The 15,025-nt window shown below is 45.4% G+C and overlaps 1 protein-coding gene across 3 annotated transcripts in view; it reads right to left on the minus strand.

Moving 5' to 3' along the window:
- The window catches only part of LNPK (lunapark, ER junction formation factor), a 150,909-nt gene that overhangs the window by 39,274 nt on the left and 96,610 nt on the right, over positions 1 to 15,025 (minus strand). For 2 of the 3 annotated variants that reach the window (XM_077448062.1, XM_077448063.1), the window contains exon 9: positions 507 to 731. In XM_077448062.1, the coding sequence (XP_077304188.1) occupies positions 507 to 731 (225 nt within the window). The remainder of the gene's footprint in view (positions 1 to 506; positions 732 to 15,025) is intronic. The other variant, XM_077448064.1, reaches the window with a different exon arrangement.

A 15,025-nucleotide genomic window follows, 5' to 3' on the forward strand; every position in this document is an offset into this window, starting at 1 on the left:
TGAGTGTGCCTGGCATGTTCTACTGTGTGTGGGATGTGTTGGTGCAACTCACTGATCCGCTCTCCTCCGTGTCGGAACGAAAAATACCGACACGGAGGAGAGAATACATCACTTCCTCTCCTGTGTTTACATTACAGGAGAGGAAGTGATGTCACCGGGGATTTCTATTCGTCGGGAGCGATCGCGAGGGGGTGGCCATGAATGAATGGCCGTCCCCTCGTCCGGGATCGCTCCCGAACGAAAACCGACCGCCGCAGGCACCGGGCGGGGGCCCGATCGGGCCCCCGACCCGCGGGAGGCAAATCACGTACATGTACGTGCTTATGCCTGCCCGTGCCATTCTGCCGACGTACATCGGCGTTAGGCGGTCGGCAAGTGGTTAATCAGATAACTGTGCTCCTATTTCCAAATGAAATGCCATTTCCATGGTGTCTGAATATTACCCAGTTTATTGGTAACCAGAGAAAACTATATAAACTGTAAATAACAGTAAGTGCTCTGTTTACCCATTCCAGATATGGCAGGGGAAGGCGTACCAGGACGTCTCTGTACGAGGGTTGACTGTAATCCTGACTGAACAGTTCGCTCAGGGGGTCCGCCAGGAGCTGAGGTGTCCCTTTGAAGACCTGGAGTCGCCGCCAGCAGCCCTGGAACTTGTGGAGATCCCTGGTTGGGGTTTACTGGGGTAGACACACTTAAGTTCCTTTGAGCTGCCGTCCTCTGGCGTAGATCTAAGGGAAGCATGTACAATACATGAGACATTTAATGATTCATTACACCCTGCTGAAAAACAAGTAATAGAGCTCAAGTAACATTATAAACCTGGTCACAAGAGAGGAGGGAAAAGGGGGAAAAAAAAAAAAAAAAAGTACATGAAAACGAGAGGTGCCAAATCATGGCATTGCTGAATTACAAAATAAAGTCATTAACTGAGCTGCAAGGTGCCGCCTCAAAGCTCCTGATAAGCCTTTTTTAGAGTTCATATTGAGTCTATTAACCCCCTGAAAGGGTCTGCAACACTACTGGAAATGAATATAATGTTTAAACTTACATTAAGGCTGCTTTCACACTGGGGCATTGGGGGCGTCACCAGTAAAGAGCCGCCATTTTTTATGGCGGTGCTTTACCATCGTTTTAGCGGCGCTGTTCGGCCACTAGCGGGGGCACTTTTAACCCCCGCTAGCGGCCGAAAAAGGGTAAAAACCGCCTGCAAAGCGCAGCTGCTCTTTGCTGGCGGTTTGACGGTGCTGCCCAGTGATTTCAATGGGCAGGGGCACTTTAGGAGTGGTGTGTACACCACTACTATAGCGCTGCAAAGATGCTGCTTGCAGGACTTTTCTTTACCCTCCTGCAAGCGCACTTCTCCAGTGTGAAAGCACTCAGGCTTTCACAACATGAATGAGGAGAGGCTCTTTACAGGCGCTATTTGCTATAGTGCCTCAGTGTGAATACAGTCTTAAGGTTACATTCCACAACCTGTGATAATGGCCGACTGGCTGTCCAGGGCTGCATGTGGGCCCCAAGCAGAAAAAACAAAACAAAAAAATGCATTTTTAATCACATTATAATTAAGCTTCAACTCAACTTGCTCCAAAACAGATTAATTTGGTGTGTGAATAATAATGCAATGGACTATACCATGGTCCTAGGTATCCCATAAGCCAGAAATCTGTCAATAGGAATAAACTGCCAATCTTGGATTAGAAATGAAAGGTGCAGGATCCTTGACTTCAATATTAACTATTGCTTTGAGCTTAATTGTTTCAATAGAAAAATGGACCTCTCTTCCAAAATTTCTCTTAACCCTCGGGTCTACAGGCTTTTTTTGTACCGCTTTGCACCGTCAGGGTCCAATGGGCCCTGTATCATAGTTGGTACACATGATGAATAAAAGTTTTAGTATAATCACTTTTATTGTAAAACAAGGTAATTATGTATTTTGATTATAAATTTAGCTAGTAAAATATTGAATAACCATGAAATACTAAGCAATGCTTACTCATTTGGTTAGCATAAAGTGTATTCTCCATATTTCAAGCACTGTGAACAGTATTTTGTCTTATATTTTGCACATAAATTCAGATAACGATAAAAATTATAAAGAAATTGTCAATTGAGAGAAACATTACATTTTAATATGTAGGTGTAGGGCATAGGTAGTTAGAAAAAAGTTATACTAATATGATTAAAAAATGTCACTGTCCACAGTTCAAACAGCCAACAGGTTATAAATTATATCCATTGACCATCTTCTGGTCATTCGTTTAGTACTGCAAGTACAAACCATGTGATCCAACGTATCAATGCCTCCTTTTGTCGCATTGTATGACTGAATTATCCCTGGGTTTTTGTCTTCTTGGATTTGAACAGTAAGTTGGGAACGCATAGAGCTCAAGAGGGTAACAACTTTGTTTTTCTCTGGACAGTATTATGCAATCATCACATCTTTCAGGAAACCAAACAGTGTTTTTTGTGGTCACAAATTTTTAGGGCAGATCTTTTTCGTTTTTACAAATTGTTCCAACAACTGATTTTCTTCTCCAGTAATTTTTTCGCTAACTGCGGACTCAAGAAGAAATTATCACAAGTGATGTTTCTTCCAGAATGCAATATTCCTTGAGCCAAATCCACTATCACTCACTTCAATCGCAGCCAGTGAGGAAAGAGCAAGGGGTGCTTGGCCAAGCAGAGGCTTTACGTGTCTTATGGACGCATAGAGCAGCGGCTTGAGTGTAAGCATGCAACAATGCCCCCGGGGGCAATCAGCTTTCTATGGGGGCAATCAGCTTTCTATGGGGGCACTGCTCGAGGGGAAGGAGCCAGGAACGCCAGCAGGGGATTTGAGCTGCTCTGTGCAAAACCATTGCACAGAGCAGGTAAGTATATATTTAAAAAATAAAAAAAAAAATGAAAAAACTAAGATTTAATATCACTTTAAGTGAATGCATATTGCGCAAATTGACCAGTGTCCACAACCAAAAGTGCCTACATTGGGCACATGAGCATCAGAACTGGAAAACAGCAATGGAAATAGGTGGCCTGGTCAGATGAATACAGTTTTCTTTGACATGTGGATGGAAAGGTGCATGTACATCGCCTACCTGGTGACAGATGGCACCAGGACAGAACACAAGCTGGCAGAGGCGGTGATGCTTTGGGCAAAAAAGTTATTGCTGATTGATTTACTGTATATATTACAATGTGAGAAATCTGATTGAAGCAGTCAATCCTAGGCAGAATACTAGTTAATTTATGAAAAGGTTTATAATCAAAATCCCATCTATAACATGTAGCTTCAGGGTCACAGATTGCCAGCTTTCATACTTTTTTTGCTTAGTGAGATGCACCTGAAGAGTGTAAAAAAAAAATCTGTGTGGGGAGAAGGAATTTACCATCAGTGGGGTCCTGATAAGAAAAGATGCAGAAAACTCCAAAAAGAAGCCCATTGAAATGGCTCCTCTTGTTCAATTCCATAGCTCACAATGTACAAGGTGCAGGCACCACAACTGGTGCAACTCTTTCACTACCACTGATGCAAAGCCTTACAAGCAGAACACAAAAGGAAGGAGACAGGGGGGGGGAAGCGCTACCCAAGTGCAGTATCACAAGGAGATTTAATTAGAAAGCAGTTAAAAATCATAAAACATTCTTATGTGATAAGAGGTCCGCCAGTGTCCTCAATCCTGCATGGGCCGCCGGGTTCTGGCTCTCTGGGAAATGATTGCAGAGGAATGGATGTTCTGCAGTGCACAGGAAGTCCACGGCGACCAGCGCGGAATGCTCCCATGGACTAAACATTACCAGAGCAAAAGGTGGCTGGACAGTACAGGGTATGCGCTCTGAGCTCTGCTCTTTCTGAAGGCCTGTGCATAGCAAAACGTCCATTCCTCATCCATTGTTTCACAGGGAACCGGAACCCGGCTGGCCATGCAGGATTGAGGACACTGGCAGACCTCACCACATTGGCAAGTTTATGTTTTTATCCTGTAAGTGTTAACCGCTTTCTTATTAAAGTCTCCTGCACTTAAGTGGAGCTTCCCCTCTCTCCTTCCTTTTGTCTTTCACAGAGCTGGCTCAACTCTGAGGACAGCAGCCCCAAAGTGCCTCATATTTTATGCCCTTGCATCAGACTGTATAGATTATCACAGCCATTTTCTGTAATTTGCCTGAACTATTGTCTGTATGCACCCCTTGGGCCTGGACTTATTGACTCTGTTTACAAACAGAGCAGAATTGCTTACAGCCAGAGAGCTGAGCCTTCCCTTCTGCTAAAAGCTCATGGGTTCTTCAAAGACCATGAACTTCTATAGCAGGAAAGTCCCCTAAACTCTGCCGATTAATGAATAGCGGTGATCAAAGGCTGACAAGCTGCTGATCACAGCCATTCTTCAGAAATGTAAGCTACCCATTTCTCCCCGGGGTTGTGCCTTGCCACTAAAATGTACCAAAGTTTAACTCAAAACCATTTTAGCTTTAGTAGGAATTTTGAAAGTTACGTGTGTGTGTGCTAAAAAGAATTTAAAAAATTTGCGCAACTACCTTGCCTCATACAAAATTGACAGCAACATCTAATTATTTTGTGCTGGTATGGTTTGAGGGGTATTTTACAAACGGTCAAAGCTGCAATAAAAAAAAAAAAAAAAAAAAAAAAAATGGTTAAATAAGTAGAAAGTCCCAATAGCGAAATGGTTAGAGCAAAGTGATACAAACTGTTTCTGGTGTAGGAGATCTGCTAGTTAAAAGGCTATTTACAGCTACAAGACATAGCTGGCAATTTGTTCCATATGTGCAACAGTTGATTGTCACTCTGCGATCAATTGCCAGTGAATTTTGTAGCATGACTGCTACTTAAACTCACCTGTGTGCCCCTAGCTTCAGACTAGCTGTGAACAAAACAATATTTACCTCAAGGCCCCATTTACGCCCCATCATCGCTAGATAGCGACAATGTAGTGGGTTTTTTTCAGGGTTTGTGAAGCGACACCATTCAATTAAATAGGCTCCCCTCAGCTTCAAAAATGTGATTAAGCACCTCCACTACCATTTTTTGGCACAGACTTTGGGGTGTTTCTGGACCATGCAAATTGGTGCATTGTTACGTGACACGTCCATTTCTATGGTGCATTTGAGGTGGCATTAAGAATGAATAGGACCCAAAAGCAAGTTGTACATTTTGCCATGATTTTAGTGCAATCTGGGAAATTGCGGGCAGAATTGCACAATTCTAAGTCACTCAGATGTGAATGGGGCTTACAGCTCTGGAGATGGTGCTAAGGGAGGCTCTGCCATCTCTACTTCCTGCACAAGCAGCAACAGGCCTCCCAGTTGATTAAAATTGGGCATCTTTCAATTTCAAAATATATGGAAACAGTGAGGTTAACAGGGTAAGAGTGTCAGGAGAAGATCGCAACACAAAGTATGCATTTCACTAGCAGTCTGCTATTTAAATCAAAATTAACAGTTTTTGGTGGAAGAACTTTATATTGGGGGGGGGGGGGAGAGAAGCTGACATATGTTGAAACAACTTGTCTTACAATAAGTGCATGCATGTATGATAGGTCTGCAATTTAGCTGCATTAACTCTGGTGAAGTTATGTATGGTACAGCTGAAGAAGCTGTACACATGCCAACTAAAGGATTTTTTTTTTCAGAACATAATTAAACTGTCAAATATGTACATGTACCAAATGTTAAGCATAGAAAAGTGTTCCAGGTTATACTGCGTAAACCAGAAAGAAATTCATCCAAGTTTAAACATTTTAATTGCAAGGGAACACCTGCCTTAGGCCTGTAAGACAAAACAACTGACAAAGAGGATCATCATGTATTTTTTGACCTTTGCCTCTACAATGAATGTCATTTTCAAAGGTTATTTTATTACACACACCGATCAGCCATAACTTTGACCATCTCATTATAATGGCATCTGAAAGTTGGTGGGATATATTAGGGGGAAGTAAATAAGTGGTTCCTGAAGCTGATGTGTCGAAAGCAGGAAAAAAAAAAAAGAAAGAAAAAAAAAAGGGTATTGTGGTTCGTTGTGTATGGGGCTCCGTAGCTGCAAACCAGTCAAATTGCCCATGCCGACACGTGTCCACAGCTAAAAGTGCCTACAGAAATTGATCACAGAGCAATCAAAGAAGGTGGCCTGGTCTGATGAATCACGTTCTCTTTTACATCATGTAGCTGCCCGGGTGACTGTGTGTCTTACTTGGGGAAGAGAGGGCACTAGGATGCAGGGTTTGGGAAGAAGGCAAGCAGGTGGAGGCAGTTGGTTGCTTTGGACAATGTTCTGCTGGGAAATGTTGGGTCCTGCCATTCATGTGGATGTTAACTTGATACATAGCACCTACCTAAATATTGCTGCTGACCAAGTACACTGCTTCATGGAAACCTTATTCCCTGATGGCAGTGACCTATTTCAGCAAGGGTAATGTGCCCTGCCACACTACAAAAATTATTGAAGAAGGGTTTGAGGGACACAATGAGTTTGAGGGGTCTGTGGGATGTGCTGGAAGAAAATACAGATTCTTGGAGGCCCCACCTCACAATTCAAAGGATTTAAAGGATCTGCTACCTTCCAAAAAGGTCTAGTGGCAGTCATGTCCTGAAAAGTCAGGGCTATATTGGCGACAAAAGGGGGATCTATTCAAAATGAGCGCATGATCAAAGTTATGGATCATCTGTGTAGTCATAACAGGTCCTCAGTAAGAGTAGGGGTATATCTACCTATAAGAAAATATAACAAAAAAAGGAAGTTATTTTACATTTTCCTCAAATGCATGTTGACCACCTAGAAAAATGTGTGATTAAATAAGTCTCAGAGCTCCTCACTCTATAAAAGGTGCATGTTATGCTGTGTATGTTATGCTACAATAAGAGGCAAAATTTCATAAGCACAAACTAGTCACTAGCTCTTGATACATTTCTGTCATGATTAACCACAGTAATTTAGCCAATTAAAATCACAAACAGTACAAGGGAGGAAATTACAGAATCCTATTAAAAAAAAAAAATTTAAGTATTACTGTTCATCCTGGTTGAAAAATGCATCTTACTATATAAGTGTTTAAAATTTCTTTGTACAGAATTTTTTACCTTTTGACCATTGCTGCATTGTGGTCAGAATTGGGTCTACCATAAGTTACATAACATGTCACACTATCCCTTTTGTAGGGTTGATTCATGCAGCCAAGAATCCCTAGTTACGTTTAGGTCATTGTGACCGCTCTTCCTGCCAAATCAGCCATCTACAAATCCATGTGCTATACATTTATGCAGCACTCCTAAGCAACGATCAGCAAAGCTGTACAATTTTATTTTCATGTTCTTGCCTAGAGTTTCTAGCATCTCAGTGTTGCATAACTGGGGAAGAGGTTTAGCACGAGGCAGAGCAGGACTTAAGAGTTGTAAAGTCCTGATGGTTTTCACCTTAATACATTCTATGCAATAAGGTGAAAAACCTTCTGTGCTGCAGCAACCCGCCCCCCTTTTTCTTACTTGAACTCGATTGCTCCAGAATCGAGGACGAGCACAGCAGCACCGGCTGCTTTCTCAGAGTTCTCATTGGATAGCAGCAGAAGTCACTGACTAAAACTACATGACATGGCGGTCCTTCAGGCCCCATGTCAGTAATTCTCAAGAACCATAGGACGTACCTGCAAAACATGCATAATACACATAACCTCAAGACAAACCGACTGGGACTCCGGCTGTCCTGGAAGACTCTCAGAAAAGGAGTTACAGGTAAGTCTATCTCAACTTTACTCTAAGCGTCTTCCAGGACAGCCCATGAGACGATAAGCCAGAACTTACCAGTCTAGGGAGGGACAACTACCTGAAGGAACTTACGACCAAACGCCTGCTCCTGAGCAGATAGGAGATCCAGGCGATGATGTTCAATGAAGGTCAAAAAACTGGACCATGTGGCAGCCTTGCAAATTTGCTCCTGTGGGGCTACAGCCCTTTCAGCCCAAGACGCAGTCAAGGCTCTTGTTGAGTGGGCAGTGACAAACGTGGATGAACTTTCCCAATTTTGTAAGATTCAGAAATAGCTTGCTTTATCCATCCAGCCAAGGTGGCTTTAGATGCACTCTTTCCCTTGTGTGCTCCTGAAAAGAGGACAAACAAGGCGTCTGTTTTTCTAAAGGTCTTGGTGACCTCAAGATAGGAGGAGGAGAATTGTTCTAAAGTCTAAAAAATGAAATTTCTTTTCTTGGTCGCCCTTTGGCGTACTACAAAAAAGGTTGGCAGTACAATGTCCTGAGATCTGTCTTCAAAACAACCCGATTCTCAAAGATTGTGAGGAAAGGCTAACTGAAAGGGCCTGTAACTCTTACCATACGAGCCGAGGTAATTGCCACAAGGAAAATGGTCTTTAAGTTAATTTAACTGAAATATCCTCCAAGGGCTCAAAAGGGAATTCTACCGGACTTTGAAACACCAGGGACAGGTCCCTGGTTGGACAACTTCTAACCACTACTGGCCTGGACCTAGATATTGATTTAAAGAATCTAGACATAGTGGGATTTTCCAAGAGAAAATTGGAGGAAAAATACTAATACCTACCACCTGTACTTTTAAAGTTCTAACTGTTCCTTTGTCGACAATCTTGAAAAAATTCCAAAATTGATGGAACATCGAACTAAATCTGTTTTCAGTTAAACATGAGCTACATTTTTTCCAGACTTTAGAATAAATAGCTCTAGTAACTGGCTTTCTGCAATTTACAAGGGTCTTGACCACCTTGTCAGAGAACCCCTAGCATCTTTTCTTCAGATACCAAGACGTCACGTTCAAGGAAGCCACCTGTGGGTGAGACACTGGACCCTTAGACAAGGGTCTTGTCTCTTTGGGAGGCTGAGACCAGCATCTGCAACAGGGAGAACCATGGTCTTTTGGGCCAAAAAGGGGCCATTAGGATGAGATCTGTTTCTTCTAGAACAAACAACTGGTAGACTTCCAGAAATGGTCTGATCGGCAGGGAAGGCATAACGGAGGCCGAATGGCCACGTATTCGCTAGAGCATCGATCCCTAACGATTGATCGGCTGGGTTCAGGGAAAAGAACTTCTGTCTTGCAATTGCTCAGATTTGCAAATGGTCCACTGAGACATCCATCCCCATCTGTCGGTAAGAACCGCAAAGATTTTCGGATGAAGGGAACAATTGTCCCGACATATCTGGTAGCGGTGAGATAATCTGCCAGACAGCTTTCAGGTGCACTGCTGTAATCAATGCCAGATTCCCTTCTACCCATGATAAGATCTCCAGGACGATAGATTGAAGTGTCCAACTCCTCATACCATACCTCCTCCTTTGTTAGGATATGCAACAGTAACAATATTGTCGGATAGAATCTGTAGATTGTGACCCCTGATTTCCATCTGAAATGCCTGCAAGGCTCTCTGAACCACTAGAAGCTCTGATTCGATGAAGCTCTTGCTTTGAGGACCATTTTCTCTGCGTCATTGTGTTGCTGAGATGGGCTCCTCACCCGCAGAAACTCGCATCGGTTGCGATCCTCTGGGATATTGGAATGGACCATGGTAGACCTTGTTAGGCGAAGGTGTGACCTCCACAAACCTTTTTACCCTGGAGGGTAACAAGATCCATGATACCAGGGAACTTGCACCCCATCCCAGTTCCTTAGTAGAAATAGTTGTAGTCAGCATTGCAGAAATCTTGCCCATGGCACTGAGGGAAAGCAAAAAGGCCATCAGACCTACTGCTCATGAGATTTCTCTCAGAGAGACTGACTGATTGGGCTGTTACTGACTGTCTGAATAATTTGAGACTTTTTCCTGCAGGAGGAAAAAAAACTTTTTGGTCTACTGAGAAAAATTCGTATCCAGACAAGTCACCCACTGGGCCAGAATCAAGGAATACTTTGTTAACCAGCCTAGTGATTGAAGGAAGTCATGTACAGTCCTGTAGAGATCCGCTAATAACTTTTGGTACGACTTCACCACCACTAGGAAGTCGTTCAGGTAAGGGATAATAGTTATCACCCTTAATCTTAGCAGAGCCAGTGCCTCTCCCAACACCTTTGTAAAGATGGGTGGGGCTGAAGACAATCCGAAGGGGAGGGTTTGAAATTGAAAGTGCCAGATCTCTGTCCCCATATTGACGGCTAGTATCAAGAATCTTTGGCAAGCTGGATGAATAGGTATGTGCAGATAGGTTATCCCTCAAATCCAAAGTGATCATGGAGCAGTTTGGGTAAAGCAGGTTTTTGATTAAGAACACCGTCTCCATGCGAAAGTGCTTGTACCTGATCGAACACTTTAGAAAATCAGAGGTTCAGGATAAGACGATATTTCCCAACTGATTTTTGATGACAAATATATGGGAATAAAATTCATTGCACTGCGCAGACCGGGGAACCGGGACCAGGACCATTTGATCTATCAAGTCTCCAATTTGGAGATTTGATCTATTAAGTCTCCAATTTGGAGACCCTGGGCCATCAATCTTGGGAAGGGAAGGTGACAATAGCTTGGTGGCTGGCAAGTAAATCCCAGCCTGTACCCATTGGTCACTAGGTTCAGGATAAATGGACGAGGTGACTGCTGCCTACTGTGGGAGAAAAGCCCTTAATCTTCCTCCCACTGGGAGACCAGAGTCACGGTGGCTTGTTGAGGAGGCTTATAAACCCCCCCCACCATTACCTCTGCGCCTTTGTGCCCTGTCCAATGCTTTTTGGGCCTATTGTCCTTTTCTCTTTGACCCAGCTGCCTACTTTGGCCACGAAAATTTTTCTGGCCGTCGGCTTTTTCTTATTCTCTGGAAAGGCTTTTTTCTATCGGCTGTCCCCTCCAGCACCTCTTGCAGACCTGGGCCAAAAAGATGACCACCTGTTAAGGGAAGAGCACTTAGACATAATTTTGAGGCAGCATTGCCTGACCAGGTTTTAAGCCATAGGATTCTTCTGGCCGAATTCATGAAGGCCGAGGTCCTAGCTGTCGTTCTTAGCGACTCTGCGGAAGAATTAGCCAAATACCCCACTGCACGAAAGAGGAGAGAGAAAGAATCTGTTCTCTAGAGCAATGGCCATCAACCCTGTCCTGAGGGCCCACTAACAGGCCAGATTTGCAAGATAACTGAAATACATCACAGGTGATAACATTTGCTTCTGAGTGATTGCAGTATTCTAGTCTGCATCTCCCCAAAGTAATACATAAAACCAGGCCTGTTAGTGGGCTCTGAGGACAGAAGTTGACGACCATTGCTCTAGAGCAGGGATATGCAATTAGCGGACCTCCAGCTGTTGCAACACTACAAGTCCCATCATGCCTCTGCCTTTGGGTGTCATGCTTGTGGCTGTCAGTCTTGCAATGCCTCATGGGACTTGTAGTTCTGCAACAGCTGGAGGTCCGCTAATTGCAAATCCCTGCTCTAGAGGTTTCTGCAAACAAATGCGTTTGTAATTGTGTCAACCATACTAGATTTCTGGGTACACAAGTGGAGGCCAGGGCTGGTTTAAGATTCCCAATGGCTGAGTTTTAGGCCCTGTGTAGAAGGATATCTCCTATTATCCATTGGGTCCCAAAGTGTGCCCAAATCGTCAAACACTAGGTCAGATTTTTATTAAACTTTTGAAAGATGTGCGTCTAACCTCTAAGGGTTTTTCGTTCTGTGGCTGCACTGCGTCCTCTTCAAATGGAAACCTTTTTAGGTTACCGGAGAAGAATGTTTTTTTCTCTTGATTTTCCCACTCCAGCTTGATAGCATCAAGAAGAAAACCCATACACAGGGAAAACTGTAGCCCTTTTCTTATGCAAACCTTTGTACAAAAGGTCGTGTTTAGACAATTATTATACCTTCAGGCCACTGACAGGCTTTTGAGAACACGCATCACCTTCTGGTGCTCCTTCCCAATATTCATGCCCTACTCGGAGTCCTCAGGTTTGTAGTAAGCAATGCAGAACAAGGAACGTTTATGGAAAGGTGATCTTTGTCCTGTATGCTAAGATATGGAATTTACAGGTAAATCAAAATGCCTTTTACCTTCCAGAACACGAAGCGGGCACATTTCATACATCGTGGGACATCCCCAAGCAGTGAATACAAAGGGTGAGCAACAAGTAGGCAATTGGGACTGTGCCAACAGGCCCAAAACAACAACATGAGTCAAAGAACAAGTTCAGAGTGCCACTAAAAATCTTGTGGTCAAAAGCTGAGTCCACAGAAGAACTGGACGTCCATCTGGTAAAATTTTAAGAACGTAGGAACAGAAGACCAGATGGTGGCCTTACATAGTTGGGCTACAGAGGTTTGGTACCTAAAAGCCCAACATACTCATACAGCTTTGGTGGAGTGGACACACACCAGCACAGGAGGTAGCTTTTGTTTAAGAGCATAAGCTCTTGTACTCAAGTTTCTCATTCATTATGCAATTGTGGATTTTAAAGCCAGGTGCTTCTTGCGAGATCCCAAGGAAGCAGAAAAAAAGAAGGAATCCGTTTGCCCGATGTAGTTAGAGACATCAGAGTACCTAAAACATACTGCCTCCTTTCTACGATGTAGAGAGACTTCCTTTGGATGCTCAGGAACAGAGCACAAGCATGCTAAACAATGTCCTAATTGAGACGGAAAACTGAAACCACCTTCGGAAGAAAGGATGGTCTTGGGCAGGGCTCGACAAACCCCAGGCGCCAGGTCGCCAATGCGACCAGAAATCGCGACCTGGCGCCTAAGCTGCCACCAGCCCACTCACTATCGATGCCCCAGACATGCAGCAGCATTAACACTGACTGCCGTCCTCCTCCCTCCTTCACACTCTGCAGCACCGTGCTGTGTGTGAAACTGACACGCAATGGAGAGAGGAGGATCTGTCAGCCTGATGTCGGGGTGGGCGGGACCCGGCCGGGGTGGGGGGGGGCGGGACCCAGCAAGCTATCAAACACCAGCCAATGGGATCTGGGCGGGCCACTACGTGTATGTGGCCCGCCCCTTTTCTTAAGCAGCCCAATCGTTGGCTGGTGTTTGATAGCTGCTGAGTCCCGCCCACCCCGACATCAGGCTGAAATCTGACATATCCACCTCTCTGTTACTTGTCAGTTTCACACCCGGCAGGGTCCCGCCAGCTCCTCTGTTACATTTCAGTAACAGAGTGCTCCGTGTGAAACCTGCCAGTGCCACCGCCAATCAGTGCCATCTGCCACCGCCAATCAGTGCCAGCGCCAACCAGTGCCGCCTGCCAGCGCCAACCAGTGCCGCCTGCCAGCGCCAGCGCCAATCAGTGCCACCTGCTAGTGCCAACCAGTGCCAACGCCAACAATACCACCTGCCACCACCAACCAGTGCCACCGCCAATCAGTGCCAACCAGTGCCACCTGCCAGTGCCACCACCAATCAGTGCCACCTGCCAGCGGCAACCAGTGCCACCTGCCAGCGGCAACCAGTGCCACCTGCCAGCGGCAACCAGTGCCACCTGCCACCGCCAATCAGTGCCACCTGCCACCGCCAATCAGTGCCACCTGCCACCGCCAATCAGTGCCACCTGCCACCACAAATCAGTGCCACCTGCCACCACAAATCAGTGCCACCTGCTAGTGCCAACCAGTGCCACCGCCAATCAATACCACCTGCAACCACCACCCAGTGCCAACCAGTGCCACCTGCCAGTGCCACCTGCCAGTGCCAACCAGTGCCACCTGCCACCACCTACCAATGCCACCACCAACCAGTGCCACCTGCCAATGCCAATCAGTGCCACCTGCCAATGCCACCGCCAATCAGTGCCACCTGCCAACACCAACCAGTGCCACCACCAATCAGTGCCATCTGCCACTGACAACTAGTGCTATCGCCAACCAGGGCCACCTGCCAGTGCCAATAGTGCCACCTGCCAGTTTCAAACCAGTGCCACCTGCCAGTGCCAACCAGTGCCACCTGCCAGTGCCAACCAGTGCCACCTGCCAGTGCCAACCAGTGCCACCTGCCAGTGCCAACCAGTGCCACCTGCCAGTGCCAACCAGTGCCACCTGCCAGTGCCAACCAGTGCCACCTGCCAATGCCAACCAGTGCCACCTGCCAATGCCAACCAGTGCCACCTGCCAATGCCATCTGGCAGTTCCACGTGCCTTCCAGTGGCAACCAGTGCCAGCCAGTTCCATCTGTTGCCAGCCTTACTCTTTCTGGTCAGCCCATACCCCTGATGTAACAGCGTTTCAATGGAGTTATTGACTGGGTGCTCCATTGTGAGTTAGGGATAGGGGGTGAAAATGAGTGGCCTTACCCCGGGAGCTGAAAAAAAAACTGGCTCCTAATTTTAACTGGCTCCTAAATTCAAAGCAAATTTGTCAACCCCTGGTCTTGGGCATAATAAAACCTTGTTGTTATGAAGTATGAGGAAAGGCTCTTTACAGGGAAGAGCCGCTAGTTCACAAACACATCTGACAGACGTGATAACTACCAAAAAGGCCATTTTGCAGGCTAGAATCTCTAGGGAAATATCCCAGGATTGTTCAAATGGTAGTTTCTGCAGAGCAGAGATAATCAAATCAGGGTCCCTGGGAAGCCCAGGGTGCTGCAAAGGGGGGCCAACAGGAAACACCCTCAACAAGGTAATGAGAAGCCAAAAGGCCTTTAGACAAGAATAGAGAAGGCCATACTTTTTCTTTTGGGGTGCAAAGAGCTGGATTGTGATCAAGCCCCGTTGGCAGTAAGGCCAGATTGTGAGGCACAGTGTAATCTCTGGGACTTAATTCTAAACCTAACCACTTTCCATCCATACTATAGCCAAAAGACAGCTACAGCGCGGGCTTCCAGTGGCGGGAGGGTGTCAATAGACATCTTCCCGTGATCTTGCTGCTCGCCCTCCCTCTGCGGCACATGGGTGGCATGCTCTGTGATAGTCTAATCCTTCGGACTCAGATCACAAAGCAGGGTAAAGGGCCAATCACAGTGGCACTTTACCACGTGATCAGCTGTCAGCCAATGACAGTTGGTCACAGAAGTAAACAGAAGCCAGTTATCTTTTTTTCTCCTCACAATCAGTGTGGAGGAGAAAAGCAGAAAGC

This window comes from Lithobates pipiens, unplaced genomic scaffold (assembly GCF_037356315.1).
Source record: "Lithobates pipiens isolate NorthernLeopardFrog02 unplaced genomic scaffold, aLitPip1_a1.2 Scaffold_22, whole genome shotgun sequence".
NCBI lineage: Eukaryota > Metazoa > Chordata > Amphibia > Anura > Ranidae > Lithobates > Lithobates pipiens.